Here is a 24,800-nt window from a genome sequence, read left to right as displayed (position 1 = left end):
CTGCTGAATAAAAATGACCCTTCACCTTTATGCTGAGTAGTAGTAATCTTTGTAAGCCTTTGGGAAGACTAAATGTTACCTCCAGTAATGACAAGGTGTGCATTGCAGAGGCTGTGGAAAGTTTCAGCATTGTAATACTCTTAAACTTTGTCATCCTAATGAGTGTTTCTCTCCTGAAAACTTTGCTCCCAGCTGTATTGCAATCGCACCAGATGAAACCCTATCGAAGCAAGGTGACTCGTATTGCTGCGTATGCTGGCTTCAGGCAGTGCTGATTGCAGTGTAGCATGTTTGCTCTAGGAGTCCATACAGGGCACTGCTTCAGTAGCAGCTTGTGTGGCAGAATTTGGCCTAGCTTACAGGCAGGTGCAGATACTTAATAATGTCTTCCTGCATTGGATATGGGAGCTAGGTTTAAAAGAATACTCACTGAGGTCTGTGTGCTTTTTGAACAAGCAAATACACATGAACGCTTCAATTTCAAAGGCAGTAGTTAGTACAGGACATAGGCAAGCTTGCAGTGGATTACACTTGGAAAAAAGTAAGTCTGTTCTCATTACTTTCCAGGTACAATCACTTACTCTTAGGATGCAGTATATTTTCCAACTGTGCTTCTGTAGATTGCATATGATTAGTTTTTCTTTTCAAATGTTTTTATTTTCTCAAAGAGCTTATATTATTATCAACATCTTTGCTTTGTAGTGGAGTGTTTGGTGGCACGCTCTTTCTGCTTGTGTGTGGGCCTCTTCTGTGAAATACCCTCCGTTTGCTTGATAAGCTCACTCTTTCATTTCAGTTTGACTTCAAATATACTTGCTAAACTGATTTCCTTTCCTCTTCCTCACTAGGATTTTTAAGGGATTCAATGGCTGTGAATCTTCTTAATGCTTTGTAAGAAGGTGGAAAAGAGCTAAAATCCCTATTACTCTGAAATTGCTGTGCTTTAGTAGGATACGTTGAATGGGTGGCAGCACTAGAGCTAGGAGGTGCATTAAGGCAGAGCACCCATGGGGCAGAGGAGCTTGTGGGTGGGTGAGAGAGGTCTTTAAAATTCTGTCCTTTAAACTTTTTCTCTTCTTCTAGTTTCCAATGATAAGATAACAGACATAATCAAGGTTACAGATTATATTCAGGGAGGCTAGTGTGAAACTTAATATACAAATATTTTTGTTAGTATCTCAGTAGTTTAATAGTTTACCTTCAGAAGCATCTAGAACATTCTCTGCAGCATTTGCTGCAGGATGGGATTATCATAGGATTAAGGGCTGGGCCAGCAAGTGGCAAAGTCAGTGGAGAGTCTCAATGAGATGTGGATCAGTGTCTTAACAAGCTGTGGCTTGTTCTGTTGCAATATATGTACCTGCTTCAGGCTTTCCAGTTCAAATGTTAGCCTACTTTGTGATTTGACTTCAAACGGATGGTTTTATGCCAGTGCTGTCTAGCAGTGTTGGAAACTAGGGCAGAGTATCAGTATAGCTCAAGCCTGAGGATATCAACAGTTCCTCTCATACAGAGTAGGAGAGAATATATCATCACAGGATGAGCAGTAGAGTATCCAAATGTGAAAATAAAAGAAAAATATGAAAATTGTTTCTTTCAAAGTGGAGGGAGCTAAGAGAAGCTTTCTTCCATGAAAAGCAAAGCCTGTCTGTATTCTATTCCATGGTGGATTGAGTCAACAGTAACAGCGTTTGTGCATAATTAGTTGTTGGATTTTGTTCTTCCAGCCAGTCAACAGTTCCCTGCAAAAGGGAAAATAAGTTATCAAAAGCTCTTCAGGTTTTGAGACTGTAGCAGATGTACCCACTTGCTATAAAATGTTGGTGTCTTACAATTTTAGAGGTCTTGCTTGTAGTTAAGATCTTGTGGTGAGAGAACTGAAATCCAGATTTGTCAGCTCTCTTCTACAAAGAAGTAGTAGACAGAGGTATGGGAGACTGGGGAAGAACAGATGTAGGTAGTTGTATCTTGATTGCTCTCAGAAAAGTGGGCATGGGCTGATGTTTCATGCATAACATTGTTACAGCAAAAATAATTACTTCAATCGTAGTCTCTAAGATGTATGGAAAAGCCATCTGTGTTATCTGTGAGGCTGTGTTAATATGGGCATTGTAAAAAGCTGTTCAACTGGTAGGCTTGGAGTAGCTGGCAGAATATAATCTTCATGTTATTTCCTGTTTGGTTTTCTTCTTGTACAGGCCAAAACAATTTTTCATTCAGGCTACAATGTTATAGACCAGGGTTTCTGGACTACAGGTGACTCAGCAATATGGTTTTCTGTTGTTTTCAAGCGTAATTCGGTTTTCTTCATAGGGTTCTGAGTATACTATGTTCATGTTTTATATTTTCCGGGACAAAACTCAAGACTCTAATGCTCCTCTCTACTTGTCACGCAATGTGAAAGTTCTAAATGTTGACTATCTCTTCCACACAGAAGACAGCTTAGCAATTCCTGCTCATTCTCCCAGAGGGAAGTAGTACCAGTCAAGGGGACATCCTGGATCCTGGAATGCTCTTGCTATTCTTGCAAGTTACTATAAATATGTAAGAAGCAGCTATTCTTCGTGTTCAATCTCACACGTGATTTTTGGCTAAGGTGCTGACAGTCAGTTGGCAAAGCCCGGATCCATTGGCCTCACTGCACATGCACCATGTAACTGAGCTGTGTGTGCTTGGTGGCCCTGTACTCTGGATGTCCGGTGTCCTTCGTGGAACTACCTGCCGGTGCTGCGAATGCCTGTGGGGTAGCTGCTGTTCTCCCTGGGCTGCTCTGTGTCAGGAAATCCCAGGCAGGTTGTTTCTACTGGCAGAAGGCTCAGGGGTGACAGGGAAGAGGAAAATGTATCAAAGTCAACCCAAAAACCTGGTAACCTTATCTATATGGAAAGTATTCTGAAAATTCAAGGGAACAGGGCCTGGTGATATGGACGGAGATAAGAAACTTCATAGACACTGAAGAGGAAAGTGTAAAGGTCCAGGATGACTAGTCAGTAATCCTAAATACCATACTAATATAAATGTCTGAGAAGCTCCTATTTCTGTATTTGTTCTTATCCACAAACTATTGTTTTGATGTTTATAAATGGTAAATAAAGATATGAATGTTGTTGATTAAAATGTTTTATGAAATACAGTGGCATCTCTTCAGGTGCAACAGCTTGAAAAGAACATAAGCAGAGAGAGGAATGCTGACAAGACAAGGCTATAGTCTTTTGGAGTATGTTAAAAGAAAAATAAAAAGGAGGAGAGGCTTCTTTTTCTGTTATAGTAAAGTTTAGGAAGACTAAACAAAAAAGGAACACTGTATCGAGGAAGATCTGGCTGCCATGATCTGTGTGCTTAGGGAATACATTTTTCAGAGAACTTACACTTAATGCATTTAAAATTAAAAGTGGTAAAACAGTGGTGGTTAAAGTAAGGAATTATATATTTTTCTGTCTCTATTTTTAACAGACCCTTCTAAAATCTCTTTTCATTTGTGATGGCAGCTCATTTGAGTATTGTAGAACAGATGTTACAGAGCAGGCTGGGCCCCCGGAAATTTTTTTTGTAGCATGCTATATTAAAAAGAATGGAAGGAAATGAGGGTTATAGAAACTCTTGCTCTTCTAGCTGGAGAGCTTATTGCTCCCAGATGCTTGTGTATACCCCTCCTTTCTCGCTGCACTCGCTCCTTGCAGTGAACTCCTTGCAGTATTTGGATACGTATTTCAAAAAGGAGGTGGAGATTTGTGTAACTAGGTGTATTGGAAATGGCAGAACGTGGTTGCGTAAACTTGGCATCGAAGCAGGGAGCCTACTTGGATCAGTAACAAGCACGAAACATCAGGTTGTGACGGCAAGAAAAGAATTCTAGTTGCCTGATTATCAAAACAGACTGAAGAGAAAAATTTTGACAAAGCTTGAGTCTACTTAAATACAGGAGTATTAAGAGGTCCTTATATAGGGTGATATAAGTGTAGATCATGGAAATAATCTTTTTGCGGCTAAGATTTTGCTACTATTGAGCAGATAGTAAAGTTACGGTATTTTACAAAAGCACATAATTTTTATGATATTTTGAGGGCCTACACAGCTAGTTAAATGTTTTGTGAAGTTTCACCTGCTGTTGTGGCCTGTCTCCTGGTCACTGGTATTTGCAGAAAGTGAAAGAGGTTGTAGGACTTGTGTGAGGATACTGTGTTGTGCTGAGCCAACCATCAGTACAGCTCCAGCAGTGCGTGTTAATTTTGTATAAGAATTATGTGCCTGTTCTGAAAACCAAAAATACAAGACATTTGAGAAAAACATGCTAGGTGAGGTTTTCTTCGTAAATGACCCTTGAGCTGATCTATAGAGGCATGTAAGTTCCTAAACTCCCATCAGGGTAACAAAAATTTCCTTGAAATATGTGGGGAGATAGAAATCAAATACATTTTTTTTGAGAAACTTGGCCCTGTTACACAGATCACTGAGAAGAATTGTAGTGCTGCCTTTAAATATTTAGAATTGCTCTTAGGAAGTCTCTTAATAGAGCTGACAAGAAAACAAACATCCAGTGAAAGCTTGTAGAGAGCTGCCTGTCTGTTCTTCGCATCCTTTCCATCTTGCCATATTCTTTTGTTAAATCCTTCTTCCTTCTGTTTGCAAGTTGTTGCTGTTACACAGCTCTTACTATATAGCATTAATAAAAAACCCCAACAATCTAGGCTTTTATGGGATATTACTCCTTGTATGGCTACAGAGCAGTACAGCTTTGATTTAGAAAATTCTGTCACAAATCTCACAGTTTTGGTGTTGCAGGCAGTGAGATGAAAATAATAGACCAAGAGGGATTCTATAGTATCTAAACCAGGGCAACAGAAAAAGCTACTAACATTTTGCCTGCAGTTGAAGTGGGTAAACGGAAAGACTGAAGGGTTGGGTGGCTGGGTGGGATTAGCACAAAGCAAGTAAGGTTTTAAAAGCTTTCTTGACTTGTGTCATTCATATTAGAACATATGTTCCTCAGGGAGTAGCCATTAACCTACCAACAGGGACTGTAGAAGTCACTACTAGTTGGCTCTTTAACCCTATCACCCCCAGTATTAGTCATCATTGCTGGTTTCTTATCAGATACTCAGAGCAACAAGGAGGATGGCAGCAAACCGTGCTTTTGCCATGTAGTAAAAGCGATTAGGAATGGAGCTGAGGAGCGTAGCAGTGTAAGGGTTCTGAGGAAAGGTACGCAATTAAACATGGGATTTCAAGTGGCCAAAACTCTGTACAATGCTGTGTTCTTGACAGTCTGCATCAAAGCGATGCCTCTTTATGGTTTTTAGGAGCACTGTTGCAAGGAATGACTTTGTGGAAGAAATACAATCCTGATGGATTTCAGTTTTTAGGTGTCCAATGGCATGATACCATAAATCTGTTACTGTTGATACTTTCTCTCAGTTCCACCTCTTTATTTAAACACATGCAATGTATTGCTCAGAATTTTCCCCAAAAGAATACTTTTCTTACTGAAATTAAGTGAAGAGGAAACATGCTTGCATGTTCAAAGAACTTCCCTTCAAAAGGAAAAAAAGTAAATCTTAAGGAAAAAAAAGCTGGGGCTTTTTACAATGTCCTTGGTAGGGTGAGGAGGTTTACAGTTTTAATTTGCCTTCCTTCACAGCTAGATGTTCCTCCTAGTCTTGTCTTTCCCGTTTACTCCCACGACTGGGTAAGACACATGGATGATGGTGCCCCACTCCCTTTGTTTCAAAGGGAAGGGTGATGCCTGCCTTACCATGCCAAGGGAGCTGTGTCTGCGCTTACTGCTTATGCTGTGAGGACTCAGCTGCTACCTTATCCTCCTCACACTGCTGTTTCTTAGAAAAACATCTCAAGAATTGGGTTTCATAGTAAATGACACGTGCTTATAAGAAATAAACTAAGAATATGCTGGGAATTTTCTTTTGTGAAACAAATTTCTTTGCAAATAAGGAGTGTTATTTAGTGAGGAGAAAATGAGCTTGTGATTGCTTATATACTTGTAGTCTACAAGACAGACAATAGCTTTTCCACTTGTCTTTTTACAATAAAAAAGCATCTTTTTTTTAATCTTCAGATAAAAGTTGGATTAAAGCAATCCAAAAAAGTGATGCAGGGTGCCCACAGAAACCTGACCTTGAAGTAAAACTAAGGTGAAGAGGATATTTAACATATTCGTTATTTCTATACAAAGTTATTTTGCTGCTTTTTTTTTTTTAAGCACTACAGATAAGCTTTGAAAATAGAGGAATGTGGGAAGACTCTTCATTGCAAGATTAAGACAGAAAACCCTTAGTTTTAAATTACCATGCAGCAAAGAAAGTAGCAGAGCTGGTTTGTCAACTCCAGTATAATTGGATATTATTTTGCTGTTTAATGTTAAGCCTAAATGTAAGAATTAATCTTTCAAGGTTTTGAAAAGTGAACGTAGAAATTATGCAAATGGAATGCTGTGGTGACAATTAAAACAGTCAGAATTCAACCTTGGACTCAACATATAAACTGTGCGAGTGTCTTGCAGAAACTGTCCCCTCTTTGTACCTTAATCGACACTGTCCTAGCATAGGAGGCTTAAATGATTATCAGGATGTGTTTAATCGTATCTTTTTTACAGGAGGTGGTAGAATTGTCACTTAAATTCTCCATATTTTTTAATAATCTTTACCTTGCAATTCTTTGTACAGTCAGAGTAAATTGTGATCATTGGAGTGATCAAAGATGTGGAGAACAAGGATTTAGCGGTTACTTTGTTTATTTCAAGATCTTGGTGGGGTTTTTTTAATATTTATGTAATTAGGTATGCAAACAAATACTCAGTGTATTTGTTTCATCATCTTCTTCACTGAAATCAGAGAATTTATGTCCGTATGCCCTTTGCTAGATAGACATCTGTGTAAACGTGAGTCTTCTTACCACATTTTGCATCTGATTAAATTGCTGCAGGAGAAGGTGCATGGGATATTGTATTTAACTTCTTCAGAATCACATTGCTCACATAATTTAATAGAATGTTTCAAAATTTACCTTTGACTTGAGAGCAGTTTTGAAGGATTTCAGCCCAAAAGGGAACTACTATAAAAACGCTGACTTCTGGGTTTAAAAGAACATGGCCACATTAGTCCTAGATAAAATGTTACTGCAGCCATACCATAAATACGGGTAATAGCCTTCGTCATACTCGGTAGTGAAAGTGGCCTGCTTGCTGTCTCTTTCCAGTAGACTTTCTCAGAATCACTGAGAGTCTCTTCACCAGTAGTCAGGCACTCTGTGGTGAGCCACAAGAGAGAAACATTAAACCAATTAAGGAAGAGCTTACAGAAATAAAGCTGGCGTTACCTGGTACATCTTCTAATGTGGAAATACTTTCATACAACTATGCCTAATAGTTTGAGGGGGGAGGGTTGTATGTTTGTTTCTTCTAAAACACACCTTTTTTTTCTCTTTGAATTTTTTCTTAGACCTTAGTAATGTCATGAATTCCACTCCAAATATAAAGGCTGTGAATGGAAAAGCTGAAAGTAGTGATAGTGGAGCAGAATCAGAAGAAGAAGGGGTTCGTGAAGAGGAGGAAAAAGAACTGCAGCTAAATGGAAAGGGTATGTTTTCTGCACTTGGACCATTGTCTCTTCCAAAATTGTTCTTAACCATCTAAGTGGCAGAAAATCCTAAAGGATCATGAATGCTGTACTTCTTCAGGAGAATTAGACGCAAATATGTGTGGATGTGTGTGTTAAAAATGGCAGTTTCTCAGCCTGGGTTATAAGATTTAGAACTAGTGCAAATTTGTGTGCTATGCCATACAATGTTTGACTTGGCTAGAAAGTTCTGCCGGTATGTTAGCCAAAAGTCTATACTCTGTATTGTTTTGTTTTTTTGTTGCCAGTGCTGTCTGTAAGAGCTGTGAATGGCTACATGGGCTGTAACAGTAGAATTAAAAATCATTTTTTTTCTCTTCAGAGAAAATAAAACAGGACTTTCAGTAAGGTTCGTTTAGGGGGTCCATAAAGAGCTTTGAGAAGTACCAGCACCAAGTGAAAACCAAATTAAATTACATATTTAGAATTCTATACAGGTTTTATTCTCCAAGGACATTGAGATAATTATTTAGTTTATCAGAGAGGCCTACTTTGGATTTGCTTACTTATGTTTTAAATATTATCTGTTCTTTATGCAAATTATACTTTATATTTACACTTTTGACAAGAACAGAGCAATCTCTGCAAATGTCAATCTAGGAGCATTTATATATTGCAGATAGATTATACACATAGTCCATAAGAAAGTTAGCTACTTGAAGAAATATGTTTCAAGCTATTAGATGCGTAGCTTTCTATTTGCAAAGTTTTCTTGTTCTTTTTACAGACTATAAGAATGTGAAACCAGAATCAGCAGCTGCTAAGGATTTGGAAAGTATTGTTACTAATGGCTGTTACACAGACAGCTTTATCCCAGATATGCAGAATGGCGTCCAGACCAAATCTGCCCTGAATGGCTTGAACCCAGAGGAAGAAATAAAGAAAACAGAGCCAAGCATAGAAATAGCTAATAACAGTGCTCACCAAGGTATTGTCCTCGCAAGACCATGTTTTCGTTTGCACATGTTTTTCATGGAAAATGTTTCTTTTCTTGAAAGCTTAATCCTGGGATTCAGAGACTAGCAATGGTGTCTTTCAGTTGTAGAAACCTGAAGAAAGAGTACTCAAAAAAAAATCTAGTTTTATACCAGTTTAAAATAAGGCTTTCTTTTAGGCTCTCCTACAGAAAGACATGAATTCACAGTCAGAGAGGCCTAAAACCACAATAATACAATTGTTTTCTTTTAAAATCATTATACTACCTATGCAAATACTATTTCCCTTTGAAAGCTAATGCGTTGTGAAATGAAAATCACTAATATCTTATTTGTTATTCTCAAAGGCTGAACATATTATAAATGCCAGTTTATTGAAAGTGATGTCTAAATATATAATTTTAAAACTAACGGATAACTTTAGGCAAAACTGCTTTATACCGAGCTTAGAAAGGAGAGTGGAATGAACAAGGAAAAATTAAAATTATCAACTTATAATGCAAAAATGGCAATATGACATATAGTTTTCCCATTAGTAAAAGTTTTATATAATTCCTATATTAATATAACCTCTTTGTTCAGAATCTAACTTTAGGATAACAGTTGTAGGTAAAAGGGGCATGAGCTAAAGCTCACCGAAACATTTTAACTCGTTGCTTTGCTCTTTGCCAGGATCACATTTACAAAACGTGTACATGTCTCTTTTCCGTACAGGTGCAAATGAAGAGAATACTGAAGAGTTCTCAGCAACTCAGCACTTAACCAGTGATTCAGACAGTGAAGTTTATTGTGACTCTATGGAGCAACTTGGACTAGAAGAGGTAGAGGCTTAGTATTCCTAGGTGTAGTCTGAAATTGGTATGCTTATTTTTAAATAGGTTCCTATCTGTCAGGTGAACCTGGACGTGCAGAGGGGAATGAAGTAACACATGCATACCTTTCTCCTGTTTGGACTATTGGTTTTTGTTGTTCTTATTATCAGCCTTTTACAAGTTGGTTACTACTGATCTAAAAGCCTTGAAATTTTTGCCCCCAGAGAATTTATGTGAGGGGAAGGTGTCAAAAACAACATTAGAAAGAAACAACTGTCAAAAACAACAGTACAAAGAAACTAAGGGGTACATCCACAAATGAATATAGGGTCTCATAACATATGTAGGGACCAGAATCCAGTTGTCTGTAAGAAGCAGAGGGTGTCTTTGTAACAATGAGCTTTTTGCATGCTCTTTCCGGCCTGATGGATCCTTCAAAAAAATAAAGAGTAAGCCTTATCAGTAACAAGTTGTCTGTAGTCAGTAACGAGTGGTGTTCCTCAGGGGTCAGTACTGGGTCCAGTCCTGTTCAATATATTCATCAATGATCTGGATGAAGGGATAGAGTGTACCATCAGCAAGTTTGCTGATGACACAAAACTGGGAGGAGTGGCTGACACGCCAGAAGGCTGTGCTGCCATACAGTGTGACCTGGACAGGCTGGAGAGTTGGGCAGAGAGAAACCTTATGAAGTTCAACAAGGGCAAGTGTAGGGTGCTGCATCTGGGGAGGAATAACCCCATGCATTAGTACAGGTTGGGGGCTGACCTGCTGGAGAGCAGCTCTGTGGAAAGGGACCTGGGAGTCCTGGTGGACAACAGGATGACCATGAGCCAGCAATGTGCCCTGGTGGCCAAGAAGGCAAATGACATCCTGGGGTGCATCAAGAAGAGTGTGGCCAGCAGGTCGAGGGAGGTCATCCTCCCCCTCTACTCTGCCCTGGTGAGGCGGCATCTGGAGTACTGCGTCCAGTTCTGGGCTTCCCAGTTCAAGAAAGACAGGGATCTGCTGGAGAGGGGCCAGCAAAGGGCTACGAAGATGATTAGGGGATTAGAACATCTCTCTTATGAGGAAAGACTGAGGGACTTGGGTCTCTTTAGTCTAGAGAAAAGAAGATTGAGGGGGGATCTTATTAATGCTTATAAATACTTAAAAGGAAAGAGCCAGGGGTATAGGAACAGTCTTTATTCAGTGGTACCCAGTGATAGGACAAGAGGTAATGGGCACAAGCTTGAACATAGGAAGTTCCATCTTAACACGAGGAGGAACTTCGTTACTTTGAGGGTAGTGGAGTACTGGCACAGGCTGCCCAGAGAGGTGGTGGAGTCTCCCACTCTGGAGATACTCAAAACCTGCCTGGACGCCTTCCTGTGCAACCTGCTGTAGGTGACCCTGCTCAGGCAGGGGGGTTGGGCTAGATGATCTCCAAAAGTCCCTTCCAACCCTGACCATTCTGTGATTATCAGGTGGCCTGAAGGCCAGTGCCTGAAAGTGGCCTAGGTCTAAAGAAGTGGGAGATGACAATGATTTCTGGCCTCTCTTGTGCTCTCTTCAGCTGTAATGTACATCTGTGACTTTCCTGTAAGAGGTGGGCACTGACTGTGTTGGCTTAGTCTTTAAGCTCCTGCTCGTTGTATGAACTCTAGTCTTAGTTGACTTACTGGCTTGGACCTCCTTCAGAGATCCAGTGGACTTTGTAGATTGTACTCAAACACCTAGTTTCCTGATTCTGGGGAGGAGTATATGAATGATGCATGGGATCAGCAAGGCCAGTAAGCACTCTTGTCCAACTCTTTCTTGAGTATCTAGAGAATTCCTTTCAGCAAATCAAAATTTTACCCAGTAATGAAGCACATTGGGAAAGGTGATTTGGTAGAAGTGCTGCAAGCTCTGTTATCTAGATGATTTCCCAATCATCTTGCGTATCATTCGAGCTTGTTTGAGATTCTTTAATTGAAGTGGGTGGATAGTTTCCCAACCTGCATGAGAAAAGTTCTAGTTTTGAACAAAACAACAATTGTTCAGGTATATGTAAATAAATATACAAGCAGAACTACCTCTCAAACTAGGAGAGGTTAATTTAAAGAATTAAATAGAGCTTTTTATTGGATAAGATGTAGCAAACACTCTGTCTTCAGTTCTGATGATACAAGTTTATGAACTGGTATTTGAAAAATGTGATTTTGGCAGCAGTTTCTATTTCTTTACCCCTCCTTTTGGTTATTTTGGCTTTTTGATGGAGTTATTTTTCAGCTGGCTGAGGTCTCGAGGCTGTTTCAACATATACTTGTGCGAATGCTTGTCCTTGCACTGAACAAAGGATTGCTTGGACCACCTTAAGACAGTCCTGTTGCAGAACATGTAATTGTGAGCCGATCAACGCATATGTCATCCATTTTTAATATCTCCCTACAGTATCACCAATTTTGAGTGAGATGTTGATAGAATACTATGCCTCTCTTTTGTTTGGTGAGAGGTACAGGGTGCAGCCAACCTGTTTTGAACAGGTTGATAATAAACAATGTGATCTCTTTGCTGTGTGTGTAAACACTGCCCACTCAAGGTTGTTACTAGCACGTGACTTTTGACAGTGTGGCTCACGAATCCAAGTTAGGATACCACTTCACTATATAGGAAGGAAAGCAAATTTTACAAGGGAAAAATGGACATTTTCAGATCTTGATGTTGTATTTTAGAGATTACTTAGTATTAGTGTATGTTGGGAACGTCTAAAGCTGTATCACTGGTTTGAGAATATTTGCCTTTTCAATCTGAAGGGGACATTTAGAAAATAGTAAGCACGTTCTACAGGAAAACAACTTCTCCTGTTAAAAGTCTTAATTTTGGGTGAACTATTTTCTTAAAGTGAAAGTAGAGATGATGCTTCTTCCTTTTTATTGATTAAATGTCACATTTTACAGAATTTAATTACTTCCTAATGTTAATTTGTAGCCCTTGGAGATCATCACATCAGCTAAAGGATCTTTAAAGCATTCATCCCATTACTTGGATGTAGATCACAGTCTTCTGTTAGAAAATACGGATTTTCCAAGGCGCGCTTGCATGACTTTTAGGAATGTCCAACCTGAAAATGCGGTAGAGGGAGCAGCTCAAGAACAAGGCGAAGTCAAGTGTGGAGGAGAAGATGGTAAAGCCGGTAATGGGGGCCCTCACAAGGAAAAGAAAGGTGGAGAAAAAGCAGATTTCTACAGTGTCAGAAGAGGGAGAGGTACTGTGAATGCCGCTGTTGTTTTCCTCACTGTCCTGACTGTCATAAGTTACTGGTGCCTGAGAAGCACTTGTCAACGTTGTCCAGTAAGATAGTCATGCCATATAGTGTTTCTGTCCTTCATGATAAAAATAGATAACAAAATCCTAATTAAATGGGTAGCAATCAGTTTTGTCTTCAGAGTATTTATTTCATTCATAATACGTATTACAAAAGTATTTTCTTGTGCAATGGAGATCTTCTGTAAGCATATTGGCTTCTTCTGGTTTGGCTTACCTTAAACTCCAGCTGCTGTTTATGACACCTGTCTTTTTAGAAATGTAATCTTCAAAACTTGTCTATGAATGAGAAGAGTTTCTTTACAAGTTACATACTTATTTTTAAATGCATGTGCATTTATACCTATGTGGTGTCTTATTTGAAACCATGGAACATCATGCAAAGGTATTGGTGACCTACTGTTTTCTATATAATTGGAGTGTTAGCCACACCTTGGAGTGATTCTGATACTATCTATTATGATTCTTAAAACTTAATGATTCTTAATCACATATTACTCCAGATGTTCAATTTATGTGGGACCTCTGCTGTTTTTCATTCTGTAATACTTCTAATACTGTCACCTAGGAGCCGCACTATATTCCAGTGGTATGATATGTAAAGTCAACGATAAAGTTTATTTTTCTTGTACTAAAAAAAAATAATTCAGAAAGTTTTCTATTTATATATAGCATGTCTTTTTGTATGGCACCCCTATGTGATCAGATGCAAAAATTAAAAAGAAAATCCAAATATAGCATTTACGTTGAAAACTATTATGAAGAACATATTATAGTTTAACGATTTCCCCTTCTCTTGTTTTACTTACGTTTGCTACTTGCAGGCAGAAACATGATAGGCTATCTGTATGGAGTTTAAAGGAGTATTACAGGTTTCAAACAATTAGCTTTTCTCATCACTCTATTCCAGTGTTCTTTGTTTTCCAGCTGGAGACTGTCTCAACCTTAAAACACACCTAGTCTTCATAATAAGACAGATCTTACTTTCTTTTCGCTAGAGCAGACTTTACTGCTGAACTTGACTGGATGTGAATTAATCTTTTTTTGCTAAATGTTTATGCAGTTCTAGAACCTTGAATGATACTGTGACACTGAGGCTGTAGGGAAACAAATATCTGAAATGATGTTGCAGTAATCTCCTAGTGCTTTTGAACTGTCTGAATATAGCCTATGATTAGGAGTACCTCACTCAGTTCAGGAGGGAGAAAACTGAACAGTTAAAATAAAAAAAAATCGATAGAGTTGGTAGCCCATTCTGTGTTTTTACGTATCTGTTTTTTCTCCCTTAACACAGGGCATAGACTTCAGCCTCTAGGAGATGGTTCACAAGGTGGACAGATGGGTAGTGGAGGGGATGGAGAGCGCTGGGGATCAGACAGAGGACCCAGGGGTAGCCTCAATGAACAGATTGCAGTAGTGCTGATGCGGTTGCAAGAAGACATGCAGAATGTCCTTCAGAGGTTGCATATGCTGGAGGCAGTCACAGCATCACAGGTATTATTCATTGAAGTTATTTAATGACTTTTTATTAAATTTCCTTGGATATTTTTATCCTTTTTTAGATTAAAATTTCAGACAATATTTTCTTAAACTGTAAAGACATTTCAGTTATATTCTGTAGTTTATTCCAACTTAAAATTTCTTAGGAACACAATTCAGGACTCTTGTACATGTGAGAAAAAACATGTGTTTTCACCTAAAAATTAACCGTATGTTATTTTACTGATTTGTGATCAGACTAATCTTAGCCATCATTATTGATATACATTACACAGTCGCTTTATGGAGATTCCATACTTAATGTTAGTAATACATGATCCTAGATAATTTCTTCATCAGTAGATCTCAAAGGATTTTCAAAGGAAGTGAGAAATTATCTTAATTTTCCAGATTGGTAAATGTTTGCAGGCAGAACTTCTGATTCCATTTTTCAGTTAGGAGAAGATTGATTCTGCATAGCATTCTTTCCCCATGAAGTAATCCACTTTCTTGGAATTTTGCGTCATGTATACAAGATATGGAAAAGAAGTCTTAAGCAAGTGTAGATATTTATTGATGTAGTGTTTCTTTTTCCTTCTGTTTCAATGGAAATACCGTATATTCAGGAGAATAGAATATGCTGTGAATGTAATTGAACCAGCAACCTAAAAATGTTTGGTTTTGTTTGAATTGCTGATGTATTTTGATCTACCTGAGAATGAGAGAACTGTACAAGTAGTATCCTGTGGGATGCATATACTCCAAATCTAAGGCAGCCAGGGAAAAGGATTTATTAAAACCATGATTTCGCTCCATCACAACTATTCAAGAATCTGATGTTTGGTTACAGATTGATTTTCTTTTTTTGCCTGAGCAATATATGAAGAAATAGTAAAATATTCTTCCCCAGTAGTTCATGCTGTATTTGCTAACCTTACCTAAAGAGAAACAGAAGCTTCTGTTTCACACTTACATAAATGAAGAAGGACCTAGAAAATGGATTGCTTTGTTTTTGAGGAAGCACTGCAACAGTGTATGGGAATCGTCTTGAAAAGTTTCTGGTACTTCTCATTTTCTGGATTGCCTGGATGATTTGGAACAGAGTATTCTATTTCCTTTATGCTGTTAGACGTGCCTATAGCTATAGCTCAGGGCAGACTAAAACAGTGCTTTTTGTATTTGCATAGACTGGTGTTGAAACGTAATCATGCAAATTAAGCTGCTGGGATTTCTGCTCTGGGTTGCAGCTGCTGGGACTGGACCAGAGTTGAGGAAGTTCGACAAGTTGGGCAGGGGGGCCTTGTAAAGAGGTCCATTAAGTGACACTGATTGATTTTTTAACACACAGAGATGTGATAAAAATGCTATAAAGAGTAATGGAAACATGAGAGGGAAGTTGGAAACTAAGTGGTGAAAGGGGTGTTGCATGGGGTTGGTTCTGTTGCTTAAACTGTCATAGATACAGATTGCAAAACCTTCACAAGATTAAAAACTTCATATTCTCATTTTGTGAAGCAGAAAAAATTTAATTGCAGTTTCCTTTTTTAATACTCACCAGCTTTTGTTTGTATTTAAAGGCAAAATCTGCAACGCTACAGTCAAATTATCAGCCTGCCTCCTCTGTCAAGGTATTTTTTTACTATTTGTAAAAAGCAGTATGAATGGTGAAAAAAGATTAGATGAATATTTTATATCTAGCTCTTAGTATGTGCTTTTTACATTGTCTCTCCCTTGACTAGGAGATAAAAAATAATCTGTGTCTGAAGAAGTTATTTGATAGATTAATGTTTTTGTCTGGTCTTACTAGTATTTTCTACTTTGATACTGTAACACTTGAAGTGACTGATAAGTATACCTGTGGTATTCAATATGTGCACACAGATTGCTGACTGGATTTTTTTTTTTTTTTTCTGTTTTCTTTAGAAACCATCATGGTGGCCCTTCGAAATTTCTCCTGGTGTTTTAGCTTTTGCTATTATATGGCCATTTATTGCCCAGTGGTTGGTACATGTGTATCTTCAAAGAAAGCGAAGGTAAAGACATGCATTTAATTGGGCATATATAGTGCATTTCATCTGTTTAAACCAATACATAGTATATCGTGTTATTTAGACAGGACATAAAATACTGCCTTCGTGCATAAGAAGAATGCAAGGGTACACTCTTGATAAGGCTTTGACAGTGTACAACACAGAATGGTTGAGGTTGGAAGGCACCTCTGGAAGTCATCCGGTCCAAGCTCCCAGGTCAAGCAGGGACATCTAGAACTCGTTGCCCAGCACCGTGTCCAGACAGCTTTTGAATGTTTCCAAGGAGGGACACTCCACAACCTCTCTGGGCAACCTGTGCCAGCGTTCATCTCTTCTCATAGGAGAGATGCTCCAGTCCCTTCATCATTTTAATGATCTTTTGTTGGACTGTCTTCAGTATGTCCGTGTCTCTCTTGTATCCAGAACTGCACACAGCACTCCAGGTGTGGCCTCTCCACTGCTGAGTAGAGGGGAAGGATCACCTCCCTTGACCTGCTGGGAGGGATAACGCAGCCAGCAGTACCATGGGCTGCCTTTGCTGCAAGGGCATGTTGCTGGCTCGTGTTCAACTTGGTGTCCACCAGAACCCCCAGGTCCTTTTCTGCCAAGCTACTTCCCAACTGGGCAGGCCCCGGTGTGTACTGGTGTCTGGGGTTGTTCCTCCCCAGGTGCTGGACTTGGCACTTCCCCTTGTACTTAATGAGGTTCCTGTCAGCCCCATCCTGATGAGATCCCTCTAGATGGCAGCACCACCCTCTGGCGTATCAACCACTCCTCCCAGTATTGTGTAATCTGTAAATGTGCTGAGGGTGCACACTGCCCCATCGTCTAGATTATTAATAAAGATGTTACACAGGGCTGGACCCAGTCCTGACCCCGGACATACACCGCTAACTACTGGCCTCCAACTAGACTTCTGTCACTGGTCACCACCCTCTGGGCCCAGCCCATGCTATTGTAAACAACGCAGTGCCCACAAAGGCTTCACACCTGCCTGGGAGTTGCCCTGTCTCAGCGCTGTCAGTAGCAGCATTGGTGTCACTTGCACGATCTGATGAAACCAGAGATTTCACTGCCAAGTTACACACATTTCCCTTATGTTCTGCACTAGTAAATGGGGATTTCCATTTCATCAGCAAGGACAAAGTTTTTTAAAATCGATACAAATTTTTTTAGCGATGGTCCTATGAACTTTAGTGTTGTTTAGCTAATAACTCTCAAATCGCCATGTTCTCTCTCTCTCTCTGAACAGTAGGCTGTTCTTTTAAACATCTTTTGATCATCTATTCAGACTGCTGTAGCACCCTCAATCAATTCACAGGTTCAGTGAGAAATCAGTTTTTAGAAAAACACCCTTTCCAGCAATTTTTCTAATACATTGTTCTAATGATTCAGAGCTTTAAATGAGTAAGCAAATGGTACATTATTTTTAGTTTGGATTTGTTGAGCTTCAGCTTTCATACATTGGATTTTCCTAGATCTTTATCTACTTGACAAAGAGCCCATATGTTTTCCGTGCGTACTTTATTGCTATCACTAGGTCATCTCTTAATCTCTTGCTTAAATAAAGCAGATGGAGCAACTGGAATCTCATTTTAAAGTTGTTTTCCAGTCTTGGGATGGTTCTGGTGGCTCTTTGCCGAATCCTCCAGTTTATCAATGTTCTTTTTCAGTTCTGGACACGAGGATTTGTCTACGAACGGTAATACCAGTATCTTTGTGAGTCAGAGATAGCATAGCCCCAGATAGTCCTCGTTTCGTGTACTCATTCATGGATTGTATTAACATGAGATGAGAACAGAAACAAATAAAGAAATTTCTGTGTTCTTTAACTTTCCTCTTTGTTTCTGAAGAAATCTACCCATAGCCAGAATTCAAGGACGATCTGCTTCTGCATCACCTTTCCATGCAGAGTTCCATCTCCTTTAGCAATGGGTAGGAAGTTGATCGAGTACACTCAGAGAGAAAATGGAATTGCAAAACAAGAGTCCTTCTCTATTGTCCCATTGCCAGTTTCAGTGTGTACTGTGTTAAGCCGTGTAAGCTTTTAGGCAGCAGCTGTACACAGAGCATATATTGACCATATCTATATACTTTTGGTTTTAAAACACATAAACTGTCCTGGAGCAGAATATGAGGTGAGAATGTGCTACCATGTGAGGTTTTCTAATCGTGAAGCTGTGGAGCCATGACTCCTGAACTCGTTTGCACAGTGGAGGAAATTCCCTGGAACTGGTGGAGAGAAGGCCTCCTGTAGCCAACAGCTTTGTTTTTAGCTCATGTCCCTGGGAAGGGGGTAGCTCAGCCCACTCTTAGCACCCTTATGGGTACTCATATTGGAGCCTTCGCTGAAGAAAGCTTGAAAACCTGAATCCTAAGAGCTCTAAAACCAGATCACAGATAGAAATATATTTTTAGTAACTGAGAATTGTTTGGATTCACCTCACGACTGTAGAACATTCTGATTGCGCATTTGCTGCAGTCATTGGAAAACCAGCTCCTAAACGTTGCTCTACTGTGAGCCAGCAAACCGCTGACTGATGTGGTCAGGGGCTGCTCTGAGGACTTTCATCTGCAGTTCAGAATTCTTAGTGGTATTTTGTACTCCTTGGTGCAATTTGTGCCAGTTCTGTAAACTTGCAGATTGTTTTATAAGTTAAGAGGGCAAATTTCCAGGTATATTGAAGCAGTGTTGTATTTTAATGGATTGGAAATAATTCACATGTAACCTGAATTGATTTGTTTATTTAGACAAATGAAAAATCATCTCATATGTGAAGGTACATTAAACTAATTTATTTGGTTCCTCTTCTAGAAAACTGAACTGAGAATTCATGACTTTGCTGAAAGACTTCTAGGAGAAGATGGCCCTGGAAAGCGAAGGAATTCTGAATTCTCATAGAATCTCAGGATCTGGGATGATGTTCCTTCTGTTATAGTAATATTTTGTACTACCTTTGAGCTCAACATTTAAGGACTAACATCATTGAAACTTGAATGATTCACAGCTCCTAGGTTACAAATAAAATAAATTTAATAATTCTATCCTCAAACCCATATGAACATTAATTACTTCGGAGTGTGCTCGTGGATGGGCCTTCAGTAATTACTGGTCTTGCTGCTGTTAGATGATGAAGAGAATATCATCTTTGTAAAAGAGTAAGTAAAAATATGTAAAACCGTCACTTTAATACAGAAATAATGTTACAGTCGTGACATCCCTGCCTGTTTTTCCCCAGGATTATATATTATCAGATGAAAGCACTAATAAAGTATGAATTTAATACATTGGAAGCTGTTGGAAAAATACAATATAGCCCTGAGGAATTAAACTGATTATTTTTGCTACTAAAACTGTATAGGGCAAATTTCCGTGTAAATTGGTCAGAAATGAAGCTGAATCCTTCACTTATCCTTTAAGATTGTAAAGGAGATTTGGGAATTGATAGATGTCTTGCAAGTTAGAGCCATTAATAACAGATGGACTGTTAAATACAAGTTTGGAAACTGTGTGTGGTACAAGGGATCCATCTAAAGAGGCTGCACCTTATATTTTAATCTTTGATAATTGTATTCTTGTTGACAACAGCTTGTTTTCATGGAAATACATAGTTTAGGCACAAAGTGCTCTGAAATAAGATGAAAGCTAGCTCTAAGTATATCTCTAAGATTTTAAAAAGCTCAGTGCACTGTAAGGTTTTTGTTGTCAGTTTATGTAAATTAAAATAAGATTTAATCTAGCCCTAATCTATTGTGGACTTTGACCAACTCATTAGGAAAAATATCAGTTCTGGTATTTTTTTCTCTCTTATCCTTCTACTTCCTTTCAAAACAAAACTTTTCAGCTAATTTTGGTGCTGATTTTTTGATGGAGTATTTATTAACCAATATACAGATAGTTACAAACTTGTGAAGTTTGCTTGACTAAAGCATGCTTTACACTTAATTTTAAAATTAATTTATAAGTTGTCTAAATCTCTGGAAAATGGAAATGCACTAAAATTAGTTTTCTGTCAAATCTAAGACATTCATGCGCTATAAAGAATTGCATTATAACATAACCCATTTAAGATCTGACTCTTCAGAAATTTTAACGTATTATATATGTGCTTTCATTCTCCACTACATATTACAAATAATTCTTAAGGAAAGTTATTTTTTGTCCTTCCTGAAAATCTTTTATAGTTTGGAAAACATTTTTCATACAAGCTATACTGTATAAAAATGTAATCACAGAATTTAGTGTTTGTTTTACCAGAGCAATTTTAATCTTGTATTTAGTTAAGTGAGCTTTTTTTTTTTTAAAGTTACTTTTCCCCCCCTTCTGATTTTCTTATTGTAAAGCTGAATTAAAAAATAAAATGACCAGAACCTCTTTGAAGACTGCTGTACCAACCAGATGGTTTCATGCGCCTGAGATGAGTTTTGGTGTGAGATGTCCTGAAAACTCAGGTTTGAACAAAGCTTATGCCAGAAGGGAAGTTTCACTGTGACCTGAAGCCATTGTGCCTGTAGCTTAAAGTTCCCAGAGTGATTGACTTCTTACCATAAAATGATAGAAATGGTTATACAGGAAGGATACTCCAGCTTGAAGGTCACTTGAAAAAAAAAAAAAAAAAACCTCCTGAAGCAGCATGTCTTCTGACAGGACGAAGCACCCTGGAGTGCCTCTTCCCCCAGTTCATACCCACGTTACATGTAGGTGTCTTGCTTTTAGAGATGGTACAGACATTCTTAAAGGTACTTAACTGTTAACTTCCCACTGACATAAATGTAGGCATATGCCATCCTTGTTATTTATTCATGTTTCAATAAATCAATCCCTTAATATTTTGTATTTTATCTTGAACTTCCTTAATGTTTAGTAGATGCGGTAGATTGGATGCTTTGGCTGTACAGAAGAGCCTGCTGGCTACATTATGAAGAAGCAGTCTCAATCTTAAAGTTGTAATACAAAACAAAATCACTATTAGAACCACTTACCTGCAACTCATAACTGAGCCTCACCTGCTAGGGACATCTCAAACTCACTGCCATTTGAACAGTTTTCTAGTTAGCTGGTACTTCATCTTAAAGGTAAGGACAAATTACTTATTTTTATAATTTGCCCAGATACAAAGATACACAGCATTAACTTGGAGGAAGTGGCATAAGCAGATCATAGGTGTGCAGAACTAGGATATGTTGTTCTAGCTGGTGCTCTCCTCAAGAGGGCTGGCAGTCAAAACAGTTCTGCATGTTCTGGGAACATCTAGACTCAGCTCAAAGTTGCACTTCTGAAGCAAGTGTCCGGCTAGTTTCCTGCAGTGAATCAAACTTCATCCAAAAAGCATAGGTGTGCTCTGGATGAAACCAGATGGAAGACATTCCACCTACTAATAGGTGTTCAGTTAGGGGAACCAGAACTGAGTCGGGGGGGGGCAGGGGGAACAGCTGTTCTATCCTCAGGGCCCTTTGTCACTCCTCCTCTGGTACTGCAGCAGTACAGTAAGCACTGGTGGAGATGGAGTCACTGTCTGACTCTCTAGTTACCAGAGAGCAGCAGACTCCCAGCAGGCGTTACAGACTCTTTGCTGACTCTTTGCTCTCCTGTCACTACATACGCAAATGTAGCTTGTCATAAGGATTGCAGGAAGGTGTTAGCAAGTTATGAACTGAAGGGCATGCAGACCTGTATTAGGTGGTTCCCTATGCTGCCTTCCCCAGGGTAGGGGGAAACAGTGTTTCTTTGTGTAAAAATCCACCTCCCACCCCCACACAGGGTCAAAAGTGTAAGACAGTTTAAAGACAATAAAATACAGAAGCAACCAACAGCAGGACTGGAGTACTTTATTTTATTTTATATATTTACACAAAAGTGTGCAAAGTAAGGTTTTTTTGAGGCTGTAGTAGAGAGCAAGAAGAATACAATTTACTGTAAGAGTAACCATAGGTAAAACTTGATCATGCTGAAACTGGAACCTACTAGCTCAAGAACACACAGCAGCATTTCAGTATATTGGCCTCTGAATGTGGTGCAGTGTATAGGTGAGCCCAAAAGCAAGTTAGTTGTAGTAATAGTTGTCCACAACTGCTATTTCTGTATGAGCAAGTGTGATCTTTAGCTGGACAGAAGTGTGCTTAAAAACTAATAGCAGATAAACTGTCTCCCCAGGTAACCTGGAAGCTACAGAGTTTATGTAGGTTATGCACATAAAGAAAGTTTAGGCCTTCAAGAAACACCACAGAACAGCTACAGCACTTGCCAAGTGGTATTCCACAGCTTCTAAGGGCCAAAAACTTTTGCTAGCTTACACAAATATTTGTAGTTGATTACTAGTGAGAAGAAACTTTAGAATCTTTCAGCTACTACATTATAGCTTTTTGTACTTTTCTCTGTAGTATTTCAAGTCAAGCAATAAGTAGAGCAAAAACAAAGGGATTAAGAGTTGGCAAGAAATTCCATGTTGAAGAATAAAGCTAGGATTCACCTTTAACAAAAAAAAAACCCCAACAAACAAAACCATGCCACACCTCCCAACAATCACCTTGTTAAGTTCAACTCTGTTTGCTACGATCAGGATAAGTGCAAGGTATTGTAGAGAACAGGGTATCGCAAGCCTTCAGTGTTAACTGTGAAGAATTTAAGAGTTCTGGACAGCAGTGTAGCAATAACTGTTTAGATTTAAACATTCTGATTTGTCAATTGACCTATTTATTGTTCTACAGAATTTATGTTTTTGTATTGCATTATAAAACTACAGTAGAAGAACCATAGTTTTCTTGTAGAATAATAAACTTAAGAAACTTATAAGAAAATAGGAAACATGATTCTTTATGCCTAATATTTTGGTGTACTATCATCTCCAGCTCTATATACACTAGCATTAGATTACCTAATAGTCTTTTAAGCAGTCCTGTAGTTCATCATGATTGGTCAAGAAAGTTTAGATAGAAGCTTACTTGACCATTGCAGCTGATTAAGAATTATTTCAAGGGGTTAGAGGTTATCTTTATGATGTCATACCACTATAACTAATTTTTTCTGCCTTGAAGGGAATGTATTATACTGCAAAGTGGGAACAAGTTGTAATCATTTGTAAAGTACTGAAGACAAAGAGCTGTTATGGTGGTCAGTTTATATTATTTCCTAACACATTTCTAGATTATTTTCCTCAGCATGAAACTGAAATTCATTCTTGTAAGACTAGTTTTCTTAAGCCAGATTACTAGAAAAGGAAAAATAGATCATATAAAATACCAGTGATTACTTAAATTAAGGTATTCCTCCTCCTCATTTTATATATTCTAACTATACACAGGAAAAATGCTAAAGAACTACTCATCATATTCAGAGAATGTTGTCTATGGATACTGTTTCAGTAGTGTATTCCATTTGATTGCTTGCACCTTTTTCATGTAACAATTTCAATAAGATCCAACAATTTAGAAGTTTTCTGGAACTGAAGTCCTTAGCAAAGGTAGGGAGCATCATGACATTTTACAGCTTGCCAAGATTCTATTTCCCTGTGTTTGAATTATCACACCTACAGCTAGGATCTGTCACTCTGCACTGTTAAGAATTAGCTCTCTTCTAGTCCTTCCAGGAAAACTTCCTTTTTCTCCACCATTCCCATTCCTTTCCCAGCTACCTGAGGGGACGGACAGCAAGCAGCCCAGCAGACACTGTTTGCTCAGAATTCCATCAATAAATCTTGTCATCCGGGAAGCAGGGCAACGAAGGGACAACTCACTCCCCCTGCAAGAAGGGTCAGCTCGTGAGACTCAAAAGCCACCTGGCAAAAATCACTAGCAAAATGCTTGGCTTCCAGCACGTGGCCACTGGCTGGCACCACCATCTCACTCAAGTGACCTTTATCTAGCAAGTACAAAGCTGAAAACTAAACATCTTCAGTAAGTCAGCTGAGAAAGATACCTATGCAAGAAAAATATTGGTAATTACCCAGAAATAAACCTCTAAAACAGCAGATGCAAGTTTTGTGTTGCATTTGAAAATAGATATAAATATACGTCCCCCTAATTAGGATTTATAATACTGAATATACATTTTAACTTAAGTTCCAGTAAAATTTAAGATCTGGTTGTGAGTTTTCAGAACAGTCTGTTAATTCGCAATGCATTATATTCTTTAATATATAGCAGCTTTGGTATGAACAATACTTCACTTGTTAGCTAATGCTTGGGTGATTTTTTTTGTTTTCTGTCATCCGAGTGAGCACAAACACAGATGCTCAGCATTTTCTATTTAAAACAAGTAATTGCTAAAATATATGCCGTTCAGTCCATCTTCCTACAGTGCCAGTGGTTACAATGCAACAATTTAAACAGACTTGCCCGAAGTATCCTTTCCCTTCCCCATTTGCCTAGGAAGGATGGTAACCAGTGGAACTACTGTCAATCTCACATGCCACAATCAGCTGAGTCAGCTTTGAACAACACTGTCTCTTTTAACCCCTCTTGGGATAAGATAAACAGAAGTAAGAAATTTCAATGCTGCATTAAGATTTCAGTTTTCCACCTCGAATAAAACCCATGAGTCTTGCGCAGTGGATATGTATTCAAACTGATCAGAAAGGACTACTCCCAAACAAGACTGCTATTACACTGAACCACCAACAGGTAAGT

General features: G+C 38.6%; 1 protein-coding gene across 1 annotated transcript in view; it reads left to right on the top strand.

Annotated features, from left to right (window-relative positions):
* The window catches only part of ACBD5 (acyl-CoA binding domain containing 5), a 28,171-nt gene extending 8,947 nt beyond the window's left edge, over positions 1-19,224 (top strand). Inside the window, exons 4-11 of the mRNA XM_009890575.1 lie at positions 7,455-7,592; positions 8,359-8,559; positions 9,281-9,387; positions 12,331-12,607; positions 13,961-14,160; positions 15,723-15,773; positions 16,069-16,178; positions 18,991-19,224. Coding sequence (XP_009888877.1) covers positions 7,455-7,592; positions 8,359-8,559; positions 9,281-9,387; positions 12,331-12,607; positions 13,961-14,160; positions 15,723-15,773; positions 16,069-16,178; positions 18,991-19,003 — 1,097 coding nt within the window. The 3' untranslated portion in view covers positions 19,004-19,224. The remainder of the gene's footprint in view (positions 1-7,454; positions 7,593-8,358; positions 8,560-9,280; positions 9,388-12,330; positions 12,608-13,960; positions 14,161-15,722; positions 15,774-16,068; positions 16,179-18,990) is intronic.
* The last annotated feature ends 5,576 nt before the right edge of the window (positions 19,225-24,800 follow it).

The sequence above is a fragment of the Charadrius vociferus genome, unplaced genomic scaffold (genome assembly GCF_000708025.1).
Source record: "Charadrius vociferus isolate BGI_N301 unplaced genomic scaffold, ASM70802v2 scaffold1418, whole genome shotgun sequence".
Classification (NCBI taxonomy): Eukaryota; Metazoa; Chordata; class Aves; order Charadriiformes; family Charadriidae; genus Charadrius; species Charadrius vociferus.
This window is presented reverse-complemented; position numbering and strand designations above follow the sequence as displayed.